The sequence below is a fragment of the Bubalus kerabau genome, chromosome 10, assembly GCF_029407905.1.
Source record: "Bubalus kerabau isolate K-KA32 ecotype Philippines breed swamp buffalo chromosome 10, PCC_UOA_SB_1v2, whole genome shotgun sequence".
In the NCBI taxonomy this organism is placed as follows: domain Eukaryota; kingdom Metazoa; phylum Chordata; class Mammalia; order Artiodactyla; family Bovidae; genus Bubalus; species Bubalus kerabau.
The window spans coordinates 95308028-95331224 of NC_073633.1; the positions used below are offsets into that span (position 1 = coordinate 95308028).

Sequence of the window (23197 nt, forward strand, 5' to 3'; positions counted from 1 at the left end):
TTTTTGCTTATATAAGGAGAACAATTTGTCACTAGTTGTCAAAACACCACACAGGAGCTCATAAAATGTAAATTTGATTTTTGCGCTTATGCACAATTCTTTCAACTAGGTCTGAGGATGCTCCCAAAGAGATGAAATTAATATTGAGCATCCAAAGGTGTGATCTGGTTGAAGGTCCCAGATATTGAAGTTTAAGGACCCAATAAAATATGATCCCCTCCCTTGCTTTTATCTTTGCCACCTGAGTTCTACACCAATTGAGAAAAACAAATGCTAGTCTGGCGGAAATGAACTTTCATTTTTATTAGTGATAGCACTGATGTTGAAATATGTGGTTTACATGTACTGGATTTCAGAATTAGAATTGCCCTCTAGCACGCTGATTCAGGACTGGAGTGGGAATCTCCCCTGAAGCACGTCTGCTCCTCTAACAGCCATGCAGCAGATGAATGAGTGACATAAACTGATGTTTCCCAAGGCAGCGTGTTCCCATAAAGCACATGCCAGGGGCTGAGCTATGGACAAATGGTTTCTCTTTGCAGATGGTCCTTATATTTCAGATTTTGTCACTCTTTTTCCTCTGGAAAGCTATAAAAGAGGGAATAAAGAGATACTAGTATGTCTTGCTAGTGAAATTTCTTCAAAGTGGAAGGTCATAACAGGAGAAAGAAGGAAGAGGGAATTCCCTTTCCCTTCCTTCTGCCTCTGGGGTATTACAACTTGGTTTGTTAAATTTTATTTTATTTTTTTAATGGCATGTCAAATATCCTGAAACATACACATAGTTTGATAGTCTTCTAATCCCAGTTGAGTTCAAATATTAAAGTAACACACACAAGCTAAGAGAATTCAATATTGTTCCAAGGCACTTACTGAATCTCCATGACTAGATGAAAACAAAGACAATTAGGATGGACAATTAGACAGTATATAATATAAAAATTAATTTTTGCTTACAATTTACAAAATGTATTATTTTTACAATCTTTGATCTCTGATAACCTGTAAAGCTGGCTGCATGAATCCAGCAATTTTAAAATCAGAAGCTATTTTCTAAAACTTCAGGGCAAATAATTTACAAACAAGGTACACAAAGATTTAGATCATGCAGAAATTTCTTACATCTTCTGTTAATAATATTTTATAACTGCAACTTTATCAAATTGTATACCTACTTGCCCTGTACATATACAAAATAATGCATACATGATAAAACATTAGCAAAAAAGAGTAGTCCTTAAACTCAATTTATCATAAAAAATATTACTATATTAACATGTCTACAAGCAGCGTGTAGCAGGGTTAAGAGACATTAAGGCAATAATACTTGAAGTTACAAAATAAACCAAACGTAATACTTTTCCTAAGTGTAATATAAGGCAGGTAGATGGTCCCAGCAAAAAAAAAAAAAGAAAAAATCACTAAGGTAACAATCTATACTGCTGTCAGTCCTCTGGCTTTCAGTTTGTTAAATTTTAATATGATTTACCCAAATAAATGTTGAGAGAGCCACCTTCTAGTTTGACCACATTAATGCTGTTTTCCTTGATTTTGTTACTAAAATGTACTGTCTCTTTGTATTTATTTCAAGCCCTCCTTCCTGCCCTTGCCCCAGCCACTCACTCTTTCTGGGTAAACCAGGTAATGAGAGGGCTAAGAGATTATTTGTATCAGCTGGAGAGTCTTTAGTTGCATGTGTAAGACACCCAACTCAAATGTTTTAAGCATAAAAGGCAATCTATGGCCATATAGCTTTTAAAAGCCCAGGTTTGGTTGACTAGATCCAGGTCCTAAAAAGACATCACCCTGCAGAAACCATCTCTCTCCATTTCATAGTATCCTCTGGGTCGGCTCTCTCACCAGGGAGGCCCTCTCCCCCTAATTATCGTGGCCTCCAGCAGCCCTGGCTTTTCTTCTTTCCCCTTCAGCAAGCCTTGTTTGCCAAGAATCTCTCTTTCCTAAGTGTTCCAGCAAAAACATGGGGGTGAGTTGGGTTGCTGCTAATTCAGTATTCTAAGTGTAGTCCCTAGACTGATCACAGAAGCAGCACCTTGAAATTTGTTAGGAATGCAGATTCTCAGGCTGTACTCCAGAGTTTTGAATAATAAACTCTAAGGGTGGGCTCAGTGAACTGTGTGATTGAGATGCTTTAGAAGACCAATTTGTTAGTCCATTGACCACACTCTATGTCTAGGGGGATAGAATACCTTGAGTGGTTCAGACTGGGTAATTTGATTATTTCAGAAGCTGCGATGGGGTCACCTTCATCCAGCCCCAGTGGTTTAAGGGTGGAGTGGGGAAGGTAGCTTCCCAAAGGAAAATTAAATGTAATTATCAGAAAAAGCGACAGTTGCTAGTCAGGTAAAATTAATATGTTCCACAATAGAAACTTTTCCCCAAGCACTGGGTGATGAATTAGGATACCAAGAAATATTTGGTAATGAATGACTAAGGCTTGCTTATTTTATCTTTACAAGGGTTAGGGTAAATAGAACCTTTTCTTCTTACAGTATGTTTTTGTACTCCATTGTTTTCCTGAATGGAGCAAATGAGTAGATTCATCCTTTAACTTGAGTTGTCCATGATCTCATATCTTCCTCTATAGATGGTACCTTCTGTGCGGCTGCAGGAGGGCATGGAGTGCAGGGCATAAAACTCGGACTGGCCCAGTAATCAGCTCGCCCACAGCAGCCAAGTCAGATATCTGCTATACTGAGTATTTTGTTTTCTGGAACTGAATATTTGTGTAGAGACAAATTAGATCTACACAGTATCATAAGCATGCTATGACAAAACAGGGTCACTTTTCCCGTTTGCATCTCATCTTGTGATTTGTTCACAGGTACAATGGTGGGAGACCACACCCGCTTGGAATTCCACAACATCGAAACTGGTATCATGACTGAGAAACGTTACATCTCCGTGGTCCCCTCCAGTTTCATTGGCCACTTGCAGAGCCTTATGTTCAACGGGCTGCTCTACATTGACTTGTGCAAAAACGGAGACATCGACTACTGCGAACTGAAGGCTCGCTTTGGACTGAGGAACATCATCGCCGACCCTGTCACCTTCAAGACCAAGAGCAGCTACCTGAGCCTGGCCACCCTCCAGGCCTACACCTCCATGCACCTCTTCTTTCAGTTCAAGACCACGTCCGCTGACGGCTTCATCCTCTTCAACAGCGGTGATGGCAACGACTTCATTGCCGTTGAGCTAGTCAAGGGGTAAGTGGACAACAGTGCCTAGGTATCTTAACACCAGCCCTGCAGAAACTATGGATATGAAAAGGCTGTCCATTCTACTTTCTATTCCTGATACATGCTCTCACCCCCATTGATTAAAAATGTCTGTGTAATGATTAAGGCAGGGAGGGAGAGAAATTCATGAGTTTATTGAAAGATCCTCTGCTAACTCAGTACTCTCAAGCTTTTTGTTATGAAATGTAGTCCTTTAAACCTACGGGGAAAAAGAATTATTTTTGCAAAACAGGGATATAGGCTGTGGGGCAGTAAAATCTGTGCCACCAAATTCATGGGAAGAAGTGAAATATAGATATTTTCAGTACTACCGTTATCCCATATATGCAAATTTTAAAAAGCTGTTCTTGGTCCAGGATATTTTACTACTGAGTGTTGGGATGCAGTTAAAAGCAAAAAAAAAAAGAAAGAAAAAGAGACCAAAACGCAAAACACAGATCCATGAATGTGAATTTAAATATCGCCCCCTAGTGTTATGCAGTATACCAGCTGCTGTGCTTTGCAACTGGGGATTTTTACTTGGTAGTGTTCAAGACATAGATTCAATGAGTGTAGGACTAAAATGCAATCTGACAGAATAGGATCTGACTATTCTTGAAGATCCCCTGGAGAAGGGCATGGCAACCCACTCCAGTATTCTTGCCTGGAGAAGCTGATGGACAGAGGAGCCTGGCGGGCCACAGTCCTTAGGGTTGCAGAGAGTCAGGCATGACTGAAGTGACTTGGCACACATTCTTTATTCTTAAATCAAGCTTTAGATTTTCTTACATGATGCCAGTCTCTCTTGGGGTGTTTGAAGCCCCCTGTGTCAGTTATGTACACTTTACCATTAAACTGCATTAAACTACTCCAGGCACTCTCAAGTCACTGGGTGCCTGTGATCTCCCCCAGGTACATACACTACGTGTTTGACCTCGGGAATGGCCCCAATGTGATCAAAGGCAATAGTGACCGCCCCCTGAATGACAACCAGTGGCACAACGTCGTCATCACCCGGGACAACAGTAACACCCACAGCCTGAAAGTGGACACCAAGGTGGTCACTCAAGTTATCAATGGCGCCAAGAATCTGGATTTGAAAGGTAAAGCTTGTAAAGACGTTTATCCTCCTTGGAGCTTTCAGTGGAAAGGCTGTTCCCAGCAGTAAACTGCAATTTAGGAGCACCGTGCAGTTTTGATACATTATGTATATCCTGTTTTAACTACACTGAATTATACCAGAATGCAGTTTATTCAGTTTTTACTTTGCCCTCTCCTTAGGAATGCTCTGTTTTCCCTGTAAACCTTGGGTGTGTGGGAACTGAGTGATGAATTACAAAATGTGGAGAGGTCATAATGCAGAGGAAGGCACATACGTTTTGGGATCTCAGCTAAATCATTTACTGCCTGTGTGACTTCGGTAAAATTTTTTAGCCTTTTTTCAGCTTCTATACACTTTATTTTTTCAAAATGAGGATAATAATTGTTACTACATTTATGGGCTGTTAGGAGTTTTGATGAAATAATGTCTATAAAATTCTCAGCATATTGTCCGTAACAAGCACATAAAAAGGACTCAGTAAATGGTTGTTTTGTTGAAAATGTTGTTAATCTTTACTTTATCATAAAATGGAAACAATAGCTACCTCGTGGAATGGAATGGTGATTACAATTTGTGAGATGATGTGTATAAAATGAATGACACTTAAGAAATGTTAAGTTTCTTTTTTATACAGTGTGGAAACCCTGTCAATAATTTTGTGGATGCTGTTTCCGCCAGCTGTGTTACCGTTACCTGGGCAACGGCGAGTGGGCTTGGCTTTCGTTGACACGGCTCCCTTTACCCATTTGCTTTTCCTACCCGTTTTCCTTTCCAGGTGACCTCTACATGGCAGGTCTGGCCCAAGGCATGTACAGCAACCTCCCAAAGCTCGTGGCCTCCCGGGATGGCTTCCAGGGCTGCCTGGCGTCAGTGGACTTGAATGGGCGCCTGCCAGACCTCATCAACGATGCCCTCCATCGCAGTGGGCAGATCGAGCGGGGCTGTGAAGGTACCACCTCTGTCTTTTTAAGCTGCAGCCTTGTTGCAAGCCTCTTTGCTGCCTCTGCCAGTGCTCCTTCCTCGGTTTACCTTCCATCCCCTTCCCCGTCTGACCCTGCCTCACCATCGGTGTCTTCTTGTCTCTGGCTGAGTGTGTCAAGACACGTGCCGCAGGCTCTGGGAATGCGTGTTGGCACATGTCCGCTCAGTGTCACCTTGCCATAGAGGACCTTTCCTGGCACGGACATCAGGCTTCTCCTGACTTGTGTCTTTGCTTCCTGCATGGCTGAAAAGGTATCAGGGACTTTTACTTGATATCTGAGTACATGAGGAGTCACAAACTGGGGACTTCTATATGGGTGTCACCGTGAATAAAACGTATGTCGCCAACAGTGGCTGCATTATTTAATGCAGACTGAGCGGGAGGTAGGAAAATGGTGTCAGAATGCCTCGATGGGGGAAGGGAAGGAACAGTTATTGAGTACTTACTAGGTGTCAGGCATCCTTAGGCAGTTTCTCAGTGTGGTGGAGTGGAACAGCATGGGCTTTGATGTAAAGATCTGGGTTTAGGTCCAAGTAGTAGTTCTTTTCAGCTGTGTGGCTTGTGGCACGTTAATTAACCTTTCCAAACTGTGTCTCCTCATCTGTAGAATGGGACAATAAAACGTGTCTTGGAAGGTAATATATGTAAGTCAGAGTTAAATGTAGAATGCCTGGTACATACATAGTAGGTACTCAATAAGTGGTAGGATTATCATTTACGGATTTTATCTCATCTGAGACATTTAATAACATTGCATGCCCACCCATGCAGCACAACAAACCATGCTCAGCCTATTTCTGTAGGTAATACACTGTCTCTTGAGATATTAACAGAATTTTATAAGTCTTTTGAGTCCAATCAGTTCTTGGCAATAAAATCCATCTCATTTTAACCAGCAGGGGATAGCAGACATTCTCAGCCTTCCCCAGCCTCCTTGCGTACGTTGAAAAGGTGACTCAAATCTAACTTGAGAGTCCAAGAGGATGATCCGACCAGTCACCAGGGCCCTTGTATTCTTTTGTCTGGTTGAGCGACATGGTCTTTTGTGCCATATATTGTGTTTTCTTGTATCCCTCATTAATTTACCCCATCAAACCTGTTCATTCATCTCCTAACTGTTCAGCTTCATTTATTACTCCTGTTTTTCATCAGCTTCAATCCTTCACTTGCCGTCTAGAAGCACCCTTTAATAAGAAGCTTCTGATCAACTTCCCAGACTGATCTGTAGCATGGAAATCGTTTCCCTTCACCTGAGAATCAGCTTCTCATTGCCATTTTGCCTAGTGATAAGGCTTATTGTCCCTATAACCCTTCCAGTTTTCTTTTAGCCAGAAATATTTCTTAAATTCTGTTGGCCAAATACATTGTGTGTGTATGGGCGGACAGGAAGTTGGGTATCACCAACCATTTAAAGTAGCCACTTTGCCTTCTTCTCCTGAAAATGCATAATTTCACTCGAGTTTTTGTCCTATTGGCCTGCTCTTAGTTCCTTTGGGTATTAAGGGAAATCCTGAAATAGATGCCCTCTTTGGGAATTGAGTATCTTAGTTCAGGACTTTGGAATGACAGGAATTCCAGTTTTTCTGGAATGATTAATCATATCCAGTCAAATTATAATATAAAATTACATGTTCAGAAGCACAAGACACTCTTCAAATGTTAAATATGTTTATCATGCCATCAGTTCTGCAGATTTAGAAGTTAACAGAAATCATCCATTTAGCTCCATAGCAACATTGGCTGATAGAAATATAATGTGTCACATATGTAATTTTAAATTTCCTGGTAGCTACATTTAGAAGAGATTAAAAGTAACAGGTAAAGTTTAATTTTACAGTTTAACTTATCCAAAAATATCCAAAATATTATCTTTTCAGCATATAATCAATTTAACATTTTTAGTAAGACATTTTAAGTTTCATATTGAACCTTCAAAATCAAATGTGTGTTTTGTACTCAGTGCAGACCACATACCTTTAAGGTACCCAATAGCCATTTGCATCTATGGCTACTGTATTGGAGGCATGGTTCTATAGAGTATCAAAATTGGGGTATGAGGAGGTAAAGTTGTAGCACTGGATTAAAAGAAAGTCTAAACCAACCTTTATAAAAGTGGATAAAAATATATAGTGCAAAGGTGGAATGGACCCCATGTAAGAGAGCTTTAGGGGAAGTCGTGGGAACATTAGGGAAAAGAAATTGCCCATCCGATGGGAGAAAATGCTCCTGACCCTACCTACAGCTCGAGGTGCAGTTTGGCATGACTCATCACAAGCATGATGATGGGTTCTGACCTTCCTCTGAGTATGGGTGATTGTTCAGAGCTGAACACTGTGGCTTGATGGCTCTATCACCCACATCTATGGCAAGTCCTATGGGCCTAATAACACTGCACTCTATTGCCATGGAGATAATTATGATGGTTACCCATGGTGCATTATGAGTGCCCCACTGGGTGGCGGGAGGTGGAGGATGAGTGCTCAGGGAAGAAAGCCCTTGTTTATTGTACATGGATGACTGAGATAATTAGCGTAAGGGGCCAGGAAAAATGGCCAAAAAGTGGGTTAAGGCATAAATTACTGTCATCGGAAGTTTGCACTATTGTGAATAAGACCTTGTAAGAGATCCCAGGCGCTTTTTAGAACACTGTGGAAGATAATGGGGAGTGAAATGAGGGGCACAAAACCTTGGAAAAACTCCAGAAAAAGAACCATCCTCTCCCTGAATCTCTGTACATAGTACGGGACCCTCAAGAAGGCCTTTGACAACTAGGCAGAATCATAGGAAACAGAACACATTTCTTGATGTATCATTTCTATGCCTAGAATAGGAAACAGGTAGGGGATAAGGATTCATTACTAAGGAACTAAAACCTGAATCTTGCCAAGATGGTGGATGTGTTTTATTCTTACATAGCTGGGATATACAGGCTAGGGTATATTGTGTGTTCTTGTCAAAGTCATTTGTAATGACCCTTCAAGATCCCTAAGTAGTAGTTGTATTACTTTCCCTATCATATCTAACCCAAAAGAGTCCAAAATTACTTTAAAGATTCATCAATCCACTACTCTTTGGCACTCAATTGTTTATAATAAGAGAGAAAAACAAATCCTGAATTAGATTTTTATTTTATGTTTTTAATATATGCAGAGTGCATAATTTAAAAGTTGAGTGTGATTTCTGAACAGCTTAGCCAACATCTAACTGTGACCTGCAGCCTCTCAGTTTGGGCTAGGGATTTTTTATATTGTCTGATTCAATACTTGGCTGGTGAATATCTCTATCTTGAGGCCAGCTTTGCTGCAGAAACCAAGGCATGTATTGGCTAGAAATTCGACCCCACACTTGCAGATGGTAAACATCTGAGAGAAACGCACGTGCTTCATTTGGAGACTGGCATAAATAAATAAAAAGGGCATTGGGTTGGGTGCCATTTTGCCCACCGCCATTTGGGTTTGTCTCCATTTTTTATAAATTAAGCCAGTTGAGATGGTTGGGTGTCCCCAGATCACTTTCCTAGCAATGCCCACTTCTGGTGCCAGTTTCCTTGGTGGCATTTTCAGGAGTTTATAAGGGACGCTCCCCAGCAACTCTTCATGCTCAACTCCTCCATGTGCAGAATTATTTTTGTGGGCTCCGTTTGGTTGTGCACACGTGTCTTTCAGTCTGGCCACGTCCTGTGCCTCTTTCTTGATGTTAATCCTGACCGATGGGCAATCGTTTCTCTGGGCCATCTGCCTTGGGGTTGCTGTGTGGTTGTGGGAAGGCTCCTGTGCCGCTGCTTGTGCTCTGTCCCGTCCGGCGTTTCCCCCGCCCCCGCTCTGCTGTCGTGGCTCTGATGACCGAGGCCCGCTCCACCCCTGGTCTGTGCATTCCCTGTCTGTGCTGTCTCTGGAGAAACCTGTGGAGCATCTCAAGTGTCTGTCCGAGTGATGTTGGTTATGCCGATTGTGTGTTCATTTCTGTAATGTGACCCCTCGTTTACTCCACCTCTTACTAACCTCTGGTTATTGTTTTCACCTCTTCTGTTCTTTCGCTAACAAAGTTGCGTTGACCAAAGCTGACCTGCAAGGTAGAGAAGGTTCTTGTTCCCATTACCACTTTGGACTGAAAGAAGTCCTGTGTCACCCTTGGGATCTTTTCTCTAGAGGCCTTCAAGCTGTCACACCTCTTGGACAGCGGTGGTCATGGGGAGGGGGCTGAACCCTGTATTCTTTACAGACAGTGGCAGAGAACCTGGATCGCTGCATGAACAAGAACTGCATGGGTGAGGAGTCTTGGGGATGGGAATATGCTTCCATTTGGGGGCGATCAAAGAGGTTTGCCAGCACCCTATGTGGTAATGACCCACAGATGTATTAATCCATTTCTGGAAGTGCCTCTCCAAGTAGTTGTCACGGAGCAGGTAGGCTCCTTTTAATTTACTCATTCCAGACAGAAGACACCACTTGGAAAAAGAAAATAAAAGCCCATTTGTGTTCTTAATTTATTATTTTCTGGGTCAGGGAAGTCATTTCTCAGAGCAGGAGTTTTGAGTGCTTGGAACTTATGAAAAAGAATGCCTTTTTCTCTTAACTCATTTTAAAGACATCTTTTAGGCATTTGGGATATATTAATGTTATTAAAACATTCTAGAGATTTGTGTCCCCTATTGGGGATTTTGATGGAGCACTTTAATTTCCTGTTTTGTGATTCCACAGGGAAAAAAGTACTCTTGGGGAGGAAGAGGTCTATCGATGTATCGATTTTATCCTGAATCCCCTTGATAATGTCTGCATGTTAGATATCAGTGAATATCTACTGCAGAAACTGCTTCTCCTACCATTCAAAGAGGCACCTTTCAAAGTCTGTAATGGTTCACCTGTCCTGTCATGTCAGAACTTTGATGCGGAAGAGCCAGACAAGACCCAGCATTTTAGCCGTCTTTCAGCTGAGAGTGAAGATGGGTGGGGCAATTGAGCCTGGGATGGCTTCTGTGAATTCACCATCAGCACCAATTGTTAGAATTAGGTAGATGGAGTTAGCTTTAAAATAATACTTTTGGGGCTTCCCTGGTGGTCTAGTGGTTAAGAATTCATCTGCCAGTGCAGGAGACACGGGTTCAAGCCCTGGCCCAGGAAAATCCCACATGCTGCGGAGCAACCAGGACCATGTGCCACAGCTACTGAGCCAGTGCTCTAGAGCCTCTGAGCGGCAATTACTGAGCCCAAGGGCCACAACTGCTGAAGGCTGCACCCGATAACCTGTGCTCCACAAAAGGAAAAGCTAAGTCGATACGAAGCCCATGCACCATGGTAGCTCGCCACAACTAGAGAGAGCCTACGCACAGCAGCAAAGACCCAGTGCGGCAAAAAAAAAAAAAAAAAATTACTTTTCACCTAAAAGATTACTTACTTTGCAATGAGTTGTTAAATGTCGTGTCAGTAACCAGCACAAGTGTCTGTCTCTTGGGTGGATATCAACTAGCAGAAGTCTCTCTTAGCCATTTTACTCTCACTCTTTCTTCTTCATCTCAGCTTAGCAGATTCAGCAATATGCTAATATGTCATAAAATTGATGAAAACAGCATGCACTGGGTTAGTACTTTGAAGTCCTAGGTAGCTGTACAATAGCTTTCCATTTCATATATGTATGGCCCTTTCAGTGATACGAAAGGCTGTTGTTTTTAGACATTCTATTCAGTTTTCTAACTAGGTCTACTCCATGTTACTCTGTAAATGAACGGGAGATAAAAGAGGGCGGGATTTGATCTAGAAAAGAGATGATTCAAAGTTGTCAGAGCTTCTTGTGACCAGATACTTTTAGATAAAACTAGACAGCTGCATCTGCCCCTAGACTTTATGGTTTTTCATGGTAAGAACTCTGTGGATTTTGAATTCCCAGAAATTTACAAGGGGACTTCATATGTAGCAAAATGATCTGAAAGTTCCCATTCAAAGGAGAAATGGTTTATAGGACTCATAGTTCACATCTATGCCGTACAATAAATTGTTGACCAAAGTGTAGATATGTATTTGGGGACATAATAGTTTAGAGTGTCCTAATTTGCTCATCTGTAGAAGCAGTCTAGTCAACAGTATGGTTTTTATGTTACCACTCCATTGACCAAATTCTCTTCCATTCTTGTGATGACTCACCAGTCTCTTTGTGGCAGGAGACTATTATTCTTTGTAATTATTTTGAGTCATCTTACTCTTTCTGGATATTATGGCAAAAGACCTTTTAGGATGCAAATGTCTGTCCTTTCTGTTTTCCTGACATTGGGGTATGGGCCGTTACTCATACTCGCCTTTTCAGCTACAGCCTGTGGACACAGATAGTACTAACCACCCTAATTGTGAAGGACAGTAAAACCATTTGACAAGGAAAGGAGGCTAAAAATGAGTCTAAAAAGTAAAGGCAAATCATATTCAGAAGGAAATATAATGGTGGATCTAGGAAGTGGCACGAGTGTGACAAGTCAGCAGCTTGAATCCTCTTGTCCTTGTGTTGTTGGGGTGTTTTTTAAAATATGTGTTTATTTGTTCATTTATTCATTCATTTCATTCGTTCTTCTCCAGTGACAAGAAAGAGACCTGTAGGAGATCAGCCAATAGCTACACTGCAGAGTGAAAACCCCTACGCTAGAGTGAGCATGGAGCTGGCTGTGTGGTCTGGGAGAAGGGCTGCTATGTTGCCTGGGGTCATGGTGGGTGCTCAGGAGAGATTTTCTAGGAAGACTTGGAACTGAGTCTGAAGGAGGACATGGTTTAGGTAGATGAGAGGTGGAAGCTCAAAGAGCTTGGCCAGTTTGAGCACCTACCAGAAGCTCCGTTTGGTTGAAATAATGGGCATGTGGGCATGTGACTGTGGATGAAGTGGGCCCAGTTGGATGGAGACAGGTGATGTCAGATCTTTTGTGTAAGTCATTGGTCTTTACTCCAGGAGTGTCTTAAGGAGGACAGAGACTTGGGTCAGATTTTCATCTTTTCAAGTTCACTCTGACACCCAGGTGCAAGATGGATGAGGAGGACAGGAAGTAGAAGCAGAGAGTGGTTCAGAGGGAAGTAGCATCTTCCAAGACAGAGGGAAGAGCTGTGAAACTGACACTTGGTACTGGTGTGGGCTAAGAAGACAAGTATGTGTCTTTCTGGGATTTAACCTTTGATGAATGAGGAAGAAAAGGAACTTTCTCTCCTGTGTATTTCCTTCCCACCCCACAGTGTTGCTGTCTCACAGCAGATGCATTTGCACATCATGACCGAAAGTGTCAAGGAGGAACTTGATTGATGGCCCGGGTTCAGGTCAGACTTTGCACCCCTCCAGTTTAAGAGGGAGTAAGAGTTCCCTTGAGACCCCTGTGAGGTGCTGCCTCTCGGAGAGTTACAGTCCCTTGAACTTCAAGGTCCTTTGAATAGAATAACAATGTCTATGGGCTTTTCAGGGGTAATTTTCTGATTCCTTTTTATTTGTAAGAGGGGTATTCCTAGAGCAGAAAAGATTCCTAAAAGCTTATCCATAGAAAGAAGCTGCTCAACTATAAAAGCAGTATTAAGTTTGGTCTGTTGGGAGTGAGGCAGATGAGTCATAATCACCAGAAATAAAGGAATAGCTCTTTATTGGGTTAGGTGATTAATCAGAATATCCTCTCCCCACTTTCCATCACATTGTCCTCTTAGCAACTTCTATTTCTGGAGATGAATAGCTTCTTTTATGGAATGTAAATTATCTCTCTGCTTAGATGATGGACAGGTGGGTAGGAGGGGCCAAGGATTGATCAGATTTGGTTCCAAGTGCTGCATGTCTTGAGTCAGTCAATAAATGTTTTTGGTTTGGATACCTTGAAAACCTAAACATTCCTTCGGGTCATTCTAAAAGAGTTGCCATCAGCCAAATACTTTTAGTGGGTAATCCTCCAGCTTTCCTTACTGCAAGAAATATAGTTCTTCACTTCATTTTCTTCAAAGCTAAGAGGTGTGTTCCTTTCTCTATCGTATTTTATGTGATTCAGTGTTTGACCTAATAGAAATCAGGTCCTCAAAAATGGTTTGCATTATGGGCAATAATAAGAGAGATAGGAATTAAATGGAACTTCCCACAGTGGTTTCTGTCTCTTGTCTCTCAACATTACATGACAGAGGTTTTTCACAAAAGAACTGTAACTATGACTGGCTGCCTCAGTGTGTCTCATTTCTGCACTCCTGACTGATTTACCCAACTAAAATGGGTAGAGAGAACTTGATTTTCTTTTTCAATGGAATTGATAATACCCTTTATTGAGGGTCTCCTTTGTGCAGGCACGTGCTAAGGACTTTCTATACTGTGTCTCTACAATGATAATGACCTTGCATAGTAGATGTTTTTATTCCCAGGTCAAGGATGACTTTATAGGCTTTGCATATGTTGCCTAATTCAATCCTTACACCATGTACAGAATCCTTACACCTTACAGAAATGTTACAGATCGGGTTTTCTTATTTTTTTTTCTTATAGTTCTAGTTATTAACACCTTACACCATAGAAACAATTTCTATCTCCTTTATACAAATGGGGAAACGGGGGCTCAGAGAATTGAGGTAGCTGGCTCAATTTCACATTACTAGTAAGTCATAAAGCTGAATTTTGAAGCTTATGGCCTTTCCCATACTATGCTATGGGGGTGTGAATCCAGATTTGCATATTTCCAAAGCAGAAACAGAACAGAGATGACCAGAGAGTATCCAAGAGGGTCGTCCAGCTGAATTTATGGTTGATGGTTTTCATGGCAGTGCTAGGTCACTAAGTTCCAGATGATACTGGTACAGTGTTCATTAAAGCAATTGAAACTCGTCTTCTTTGTCATTGAGCCGACCTTTGAAATCCCTTCTCTCTCTCTCTCTTAAAAACTGCCCTCTACTACTCCAACAAGTTGCTCGATCAGTGCTGAGGAAAGAAGGAAAGGCAGAAAAATGAGGCCCCAGTTTGTATTTTCTGAGGCAACGTTGACTTTTGAGGACCTGTTCATGGTTGTTAAAAAAGAAGGGGTGATCTGATCTAATCATTTGACCTTTATTACCCAGACAGCCTCTGAAAATAGGGTGGGTTGAGCAAGCATTCTTGGTTTTATGACAATACCATTCTCTCACCTTTACACACACCCCATTCCGTGACCTCTCCATTGTCTAGAAGCGTCCTGTGGGTAAATTGCTTTTCTCACCAAGTATAATACTCTGTGTTGTTTATTGGCCATCGAGAGAAGTACTGTGCTGGAGCTGACATCAGCACAGGAATTTTCAGGAATTTTCCCAGCTGATCCATATCATGTAAGACGTATTATGAATACCTTGAGATTGGCTATAGAGAAAGTATTTTATGCTATAAAAATCAGCTTACAGAAATGTTACAGATCAGGTTTTCTTTTTCTTATAGTTCTAATCTTTGAATATTTAACAGTGCAGGGAACCAAAGGCCATTGGAAATAAAGAACTCATGAGGGCATCTTGGTTTCCACCAATTTCTGTGTCCATCTTGGCTTATTTATACTCAATGTGTGATGAGAGGGTAAAAGTTATTGAGGAGAACAAGGGTGCTACCACAACTGTCCCAGTGTCCCCCCAAATGCTGGATTTTATCCTTAGTGTTTTTCACTCATTGTCCTAACCAATGGACTGTTTTGAACCCTTGATTGAGGATAAGGAGCCATAGCACCTGAGCATGCTTGACGGGACCCTTCTGATCGTAAGTAAGGCATAGGTCCAGCCTTCAAGACAAAAATGTAAGAAGATCTTGGGAACACAGTTACTCTTAGGTCTTTCTGCAATGAAATTTTATAATAACATTTAGGACCCTCTTCTCTGGTTTTGCTAAATCTTCTGTGAAATGGGAACCAGAGTGTTCACTCTCAGCTGTTTCTTTATGAAGAGGGATGCTTGACACATTTAAGGATCATAGCTTTCTTACTTTAAATAGAAATGAGCTTGGTTGCTGCCATTTAAAAGGGATGAATGGTATATTGTCTGTAAATGACTCTCTTTGGGAAAGCCAAGAGGACACAATACTGTAAACATAGATGTACTTTGAGAGCTACGGCAGCATCCTTGCTGCAGGGACCTAGACACACATGCAGCTCAGTAAGGATAACCTTATCCCTAATGTCATGATGGAGGATGGTTCTGACAAAATGTGGTCCACTGGAGAAGGGAATGGCAAACCATTTCAGTATTCTTGCCTTGAGAACCCCATGAACAGTATGAGAAGGCAAAAAGATAGTACACTGAAAGATGAACTCTCCAGGTTTCGAGGTGCCCAACATGCTACTGGAGGAGAGTAGAGAAATAGTTACAGAAAGAGTGAAGAGGCTGTGCCAAAGCAAAAACAATGCCCAGTGGTGGATGTGACTGGTGATGCAAGTAAAGTCTGGTGCTGTAAAAAACAATATCACATAGGAATTCAGAATGTTAGGTCCAAGAATCAAAGTAAATTGGAAGTGGTCAAACAGGAGATGCAAGAGTGAACATTGACATTTTAGGAATCAGTGAACTAAAATGGACTGGAATGGGTGAATTTAATTCAGATGACCATTATATATACTATGTGGGCAAGAATCCCTTAGAAGAAATGGAGTAGCCTTCATAGTCAACAAAAGAGTCTGAAATGCAGTACTTGAGTACAATCTCAAAATGACAGAATGATCTCTGTTCATTTCCAAGGCAAAACATTCAATATCACAGTAATCCAAATCTGTGCCCCAACCACTAATGCCAATGAGGAGGAAGTTGAATGGCTCTATGATGACTTACAAGACCTAGAGCTAACACAAAAAAGGATGTCCTTTTTATCACAGGGGACTGGAATGCAAAAGTAGGAAGTCAAGAGATACCTGGAGCAACAGGCAAAGTTGGCCTTGGAGTACAAAATAAAGCAGGACAAAGACTACCAGAGATTTGTCAAGAGAACACACTGGTCATAAAAATCACCCTCTTCCAACAACACAAGAGATGACTCTACACATAGACATCACCAGATGGTCAATACCGAAATCAGATCGATTATATTCTTTGCAGCCAAAGATGGAGAAGCTCTATACAGTCAGTAAAAACAAGACCAGGAGTTGACCTGGCTCAGATCATGAACTCCTTATTGCCAAATTCTGACTTAAATTGAAGAAAGTAGGGAAAAACACTAGGGAAAACCATTAGGTCAGGTATGATCTAAATCAAATCCCTTACGATTATACAGTGGAAGTGGCAAATAGATTCAAGGGACTACATCTGATATACAGAGTGCCTGATGAACTGTGAATGGAAGTTCATTATTGCCCAGAAGGTGGTGATCAAAAACATCCCCAAGAAAAAGAAATGCAAAAAGGCAAATTGGTTGTCTGATAAGGCCTTTCAAAAAGCTGAGAAAAGAAGTGAAAGGCAAGGGAGAAAAGGAAAGATATACCTATCTCAATGCAGAGTTCCAAAAAAATAGCAAGGAGAGATAAGAAAGCCTAAGTGATCAATGCAAAGAAATAGAGGAAAACAACAGAATGGGAAAGACTAAAGATCTCCTCCAGAAAATTAGAGATACCAAGGGAACATTTCATGCAAAGATGGGCTCAGTAAATGACAGAAATGATATGGACCTAACAGAAGCAGAAGATATTGAGAGGTGACAAGAATGCACAGAAGAACTATACAAAAAAATAATCTTAATGGCCCAGATAACCATGATGGTGTGATCACTCACCTAGAGCCAGACATCCCGGAATGCAAAGTCAAGTGGGCTTTATGAAGCATCACTATGAACAAAGCTAGTGGAGGTGATGGAATTCCAGTTGAGCTATTTCAAATCCTAGAAGATGGTGCTGTGAAAGTGCTGCATTCAATATGCCAGCAAATTTGGAAACTTGGGAGTGGTCATAGGACCAGAAAAGTTTAGTTTTTATCCCAATCCCAAAGAAAGGCAATGCCAAAGAATGTTCAAACTACCACACAATCGCACTCATTTCACATGCTAGCAAAGTGATGCTCAAAATTCTCCAAACTAGGCTGTTGAAACAGTACATGAGTCAAGAACTTCCAGATGTTCAAGCTGGATTTAGAAAAGGCAGAGGAACCAGAGATCAAACTGCCAACATCCCTTGGTTCATAGAAAAAAGAAGAATGCCAGAAAAACATCTACTTCTGCTTCATTGACTACGCTAAAGTCTGTATGTGGATCACAACAAATTGTGGAAAATTCTTAAGGAGATTGGAATACCAGACCACCTTAGCTGCCTCCTGAAAAATCTGTATGCAGGTCAAGAAGCAACAATTAGAACCAGCCATGGAACAACTGACTGGTTCCAGAGGGGAAAGGAGTATGTCAAGGCTGCATATTGTCATCTTGCTTATTTAACATATATGCAGAGTACACCATGCGAAAAGCCAGGCAGGATGAAGCAAGATCTGGAATGAAGATTGCCAGGTGAAATATCAATAACCTCAGATATGCAGATGACACCACTCATATGGCAGAAAGTGAAGAGGAACTACAGAGCCTCTTGATTAAAGTGGAAGGAGAGAGTGAAAAAGTTAGCTTAAAACTCAACATTCAAAAAACAAAGATTGTGTCATCTGGTTCCATCACTTCATGGCAAATAGATGCGGAAACAATGGAAACAGTGACAGACTTTATTTTCTTGGACTTCAAAATCACTGCAGACGGTGACTGCAACCATGAAATGAAAAGATGTTTGCTCCTTGGAATAAAAGCTATGACCAATCTAGACAGCATATTACAAAGCAGAGACATTACTTTGCCGACTAAGGGCTGTCTAGTTAAAGCTATGATTTTTCCAGTAGTCATGTATGGATGTGAGAGTTTGACCATAGAGAAAGCTGAGTGCCAATGAATTGATGCTTTTGAACTGTGGTGTTGGAGAAGACTCTTAGTCCCTTGGATTCTACAAAGATTAAACCAGTGCATCCTAAAGGAGATCAGTCCTGAATATTCATTGGAAGGACAGATGCTGAAGCTGAAGCTCCAGTGCTTTGGCCACCTGATGCTAAGAACTGACTCATTTGAAAAGACCCTGATGTTGGGAAAGATTGAAGGCAGGAGGAGAAGGGGAAGACAGAGGATGAGATGGTTGGATGGCTCCACTGACTTGGTGGATATGAGTTTGAGCAAGTTTCAGAACTTAGTGATGGACAGGAGAGCCATGGCTTGCTGCAGTCCACAGGGTTGCAAAGAGTTGGATGTGACTTTTGGACTGAACTGAACTGAATGTCAAGAATACTTCTCATGAAGCCTTGACACTTTTAGTTCTTTTATTTAGCAATAGAGGCTGTAGATTGATCAGGAAGCTGGTAAGAGTCTTTCATACATACACACACACACATATGCACAAAGTATGCATTTGGTTGGAACCAAGATGCCCTCATGAATTCTGTACCTCCAGTGGCCTTTGATTCCCAGCGTTATTAAATTTACATGTCTTCATCTTCCTTTTCTTTGTTCTTTCTTTTTGTTTTTCTTCCCACTCAATTACTGCTTGGTCAGCCTTCCTCTGTGAAGCAAATTAAAACTGTAAATTGGAAAGGTTTATGAACTTACAGAAGTAGGAAATAAAATTGGAGCTGGGCGATATCATTGTAGGCAGCCATGGCAGCTCCCTATGGTTCCTTCCCATGTCAGCTGTGCTTTATATGGGCCAGCAAATCCTTTGATTGGCACAGTGTTTTACTCTTGCGATGCTTCACATTGAGGTTGTAATCCCACTATGCAGATGCCTTATGCTGTGTGATTAAAGATGATGAATCTTGTTAAACCAACTGCTCCAGGTGCCCACTAGTGGGCTACCAGCCTTAGCCCTTTAGAATAAATGCATATTGGGAATCAGACCAGATGTATCATCACCAAGCCCACCTTTCCATTATGGCCAGGACCAGCTAGTGCTGGTTATTTACCCATTTTAAAGCGGAATGTTTGAGGCATAGATTTGGTTAAGTCCTCCTCGGCAATAACAGAAATTCACTCCAATACAAGTGTCCAGTACTTCCAACAGCACTTCTGGCTCAAGGACCTGCAAGTAATAAAAGGCAGTCTGTCAACTTTTGATTTTCTGGACTGTGAAGAGGAGTTGACTGAGTAAGTTTGCATTTACAGCAGAGGTAGATTTTAGCAATAATAGGCATGAAATGACTGTCTGGGACAGTTCTTAAAAAGAAAATCCCAGGTTCAAGCAGAATGATGAGAAATTTGTGGCAGCCATCAGAGTTTTCACCTGAAAAAAATAAAGAACAAAGACATAATGTGATGCTTCTCCATAAACTAAAAACCGAGATGGGAGTTAAAACTGGAGTACCTACTAACATCATTGACAACTTGTTTAGTCTTTTCATGCATATCTCTGTTGCCTTGTCACTTTCCCTAATACACAAAGAAAAGTCACTATCTTTTCTCAAAAGAATATGTGACTATTTTAGTGAGCATTGATTACATATTAAATGCACCCTCCCTATGCAGGGGTTCCCTGCAGCCTTAGAGCAATTTGAAGTTATTGTTAATAATAATTGAAAAACTTTCTAAATATATAATTCCAAAAGTTTATGTTATCCTACTATATCTTAAATTTTAGGTTTATTTGGAAGAATGTTTTAGATAGGATTATTGTCTTTAGGAAGATCTATTATCTTTATTATTATATGCATTTGATACAGATGTTTATCCGTATACTTAGACAAAGCTAGATTGTCCTGTTTATTTTTAACTGGATTTTGAATTGAAATAGGATTTGAAAATTTTTGTTGTTAAAACAGCCACATTCTTACATTTAAAAAGTTATCTTTCTCTGGTTGTAGGATAAAAGTACCTTAAGTTACTCTTGTTAATCTAATAGCAACGCACACCCACACACACACACACACACACACACACACGTTTATTGATGTCCATAGAGGTCAGTTGTGGTGTTTGCACACCTAGGTTTGAGACCTCATCCTGCTTCTTATTCCCTGTGGGACCCAGCACAAATCAAAACAAAACACACGTAACTGATCTGTGACTTAATTCACTTTTCTGAAATCCTTGCCTTCCAATTTGATCAACCGTCAAAGAATTCTTTTATTTTTGAAGTTCTGGGTGTCTTCCATAAGAAGATCATTCCTGTGTTTTTTTTTTCTTTCTGATTCTTTAATACTTATAATTGCTTTATCCTGTGTTTACAAAGACTAAATACGTGAACCATTCTACGTAGATAAGTGCTGGGTAATTGCCCTACTTTGTTATTGTTATATCCTTTGATTTGCATAAGATTGAATTATTTCAGTGGGTGTGCAATTGGAAGCATTGTTAAAGTTTTTTCTTTTCCTTTATCTATTTCTCCATTGTTTCTTTCATTCTTCCCTTCTTTCTTTCTTCTCTGTCTCTCAATTTGGAAGACACTGTGAGAATATGGAAAACAGATACACATATAAGATATAGTCTATTCAGGAAAGGATGTACATAACGAGTTTGAAATAAGGAAAGGAGCTTATATTGCTATTTAGAAAGTATTTTTCAATTTAGTCTCAGCTCACACTCATTCAGCACAGTTACCGCATGCTTTTCTTGGGCACTGGCAACCCAAGAGTCTGTCCCAACATCTGCTGAGATTGAATGAGTCTAGTAGTTAAATTAGAGGAGGAAATGTGGTCAATTAAATACCACCACCACCACCACCACTACCCCCAAAACATTTGGTTCCAAATAGAAAATTGCTTATATGAGTTGTTATTGTTAAGTTCGGTGGATAAATTATTAGTTAGGAAAACCACAGGTTTTCTTTAAGTCACGAAAGAATTTTAACCCTTTATTTTTTGATTCTCTTGTTCTTTCTTTCATTCAATAATATTTTTGAGCCCTTATTTTATGCCAAATACTTTATCAGAAATTAGAGAAATAAAAAGTGAGCAAGACAAGCAAGGTGTCTGCCTTCATATTCCACCAGGATGAGATAGACAGGAAAGAACTTAATAAATAATTTATTACTGTCCATGTTGTTGTTGTGAATTAAATAAAGAGGGAAACAGGCTGGAAAGTAAAGGAAATCCTGATGGGGACTTCCTCAAATAGGAGAGTCTGAAGAAAGCCCATTTTGAGCTGCAACTTAAAGAATGAAATGAGTCAGTTATCTGAAGTTCTGTAGGAAGGACATTTCAGTCTATGGGTTGAGCAACAGCGGAGGACTTGAAGGCAGGGGTGGTCTTGAAATGTTCGGGTTGGGGGTGGGGGGTAGGGGAGTGGGGGTACTGTGTGGTCCTAAAACTGAGCAGCCTCTGAATGACCCAAAGGACTAGTCTTGCCTCTGATTCCTGAGCCCTGCCTCCAGGCAATAGGTCTGGGTGGGGTCTGAAAACATGCATTTCTCCCAAGCCCCCAGGGGATGCAGGGGCCACTGACTAGGTGCCCAGACTCTGAGCATCATTGTGTGGTGAGAAATCGGAAGGAAGAGAGCTTGGTGTGTGCCGGTGAACGAACAGGAGGAAATAAGGCTGGAGGAGGAGGCAGGGGACCCTGGGATCTCACCCTGGAAAGAAAGTAGGACTCAGACTCGGATGAACAAATCATTGCAGATCCTTCTGGTCCTTGCTGAAACCCTGAAACCTCCCTGGTTCTTGAGAGGATTACCATGCAGTCAGTCTTTGAGGATTATCTGATTCTGAATAGCACTTGCCCCTTAATGCATCAGCTGGTAAAGAATCCACCTGCAATGCAGGAGACCCTGGTTCGATTCCTGGGTTGGGAAGATCCCCTGCAGAAGGGAAAGGCTACCCACTCCAGTATTCTGGCCTGGAGAATTCCACAGACTATAGTCCAAGAGGTTGCAAAGAGTTGGACACAACTGAGCGACTTTCACTTTCACCTAATGAATGCAGAGCATGTTCTTGTGCAATTTGGAAATGGCCTGTAATTCCCTCTGTATGGAATTCCTGACCAACCTTTGACAAATGGAACTTTTTTCTCCCTTTGCAGAGCTGCATTCCCCCACACTCCAGTTTTGGAAGTATGGATCAGATCATTTCCACATTTACTGAAACATATTTTCTGCATCGGGTACCATGCTTGGTGCAGCAAGGACATAACCAAAAGCATAGAACGTGCTTTCTAACTGTAGGTAGCATTCCATCTTTTGGGGACAACTAGTGAAAAATGTGAAAGAGTTAGAGGATTGTGTAGGTGAGTACAGCGCCATGTGCAATAAAATGTTAAATATTGTCATATATGAATGGTAGTGATGTACATGATACGTGCCATGGCCACTAAGAAATGGGAGAATTGTTGTCTAAAGTTACTGGGGAATATTCAATATCCCAGAGTCATTTTAGCTGGTCCTTGGAAAATGACTAAAATTTGGCTAAAGGGAAAGAGAGAGGCATGGGAAAACTTTTGTCTTCAGATTCAATGAACCTGCAAAGGATTATTGTTTTCCTGAAGTTTTTGCTGGTCTGCTGTCTTTCAAGGCAAAGCCTTCCATGTGTTTCTGATTCTTGAGCACAATTGAATTACCAGCCCATTGTCTGGTGAGAGCTGTTTGGTCAGGGAGCCCCGTGGACTTCTCAGAAGCTTTTGTCCTTTGAAAGAAGCCGTCCTGATTTGCTATTGTTAATAAGCCTTGTCCTACACAATGCTCAAGTTGAAGACCCCCTGAGAACATGACCGTGAACCTCCTTTCATCTCCGCATGGGGGAACCACATGGCATTTAGGAGCTGCAGAAACCCAGCAGCCATGCTGCTCCCCCACTGCTAGTAATTGTCTTGAACTTTCTTATGTCATATCTTAATAGCTTTGTGTTAGGAGCGATGGTCTGTACTGCATCCATTCTTCATGGATAAATACAAAAAGTCTTGCCACCCAGAAGACAAACCCTCTGTAGTCATGCATCTCTTTTGAACATGCATCCTTGGACC

The 23197-nt window shown here is 41.1% G+C and overlaps 1 protein-coding gene across 1 annotated transcript in view; it reads left to right on the plus strand.

The window, feature by feature from the left end:
- LOC129622138 (neurexin-3-like) overlaps positions 1-23197 on the plus strand; it is a 468103-nt gene that overhangs the window by 311345 nt on the left and 133561 nt on the right. The window contains exons 6-8 of the mRNA XM_055539028.1: positions 2843-3224; positions 4149-4339; positions 5114-5287. Of these exons, the coding sequence (XP_055395003.1) occupies positions 2843-3224; positions 4149-4339; positions 5114-5287 (747 nt within the window). The remainder of the gene's footprint in view (positions 1-2842; positions 3225-4148; positions 4340-5113; positions 5288-23197) is intronic.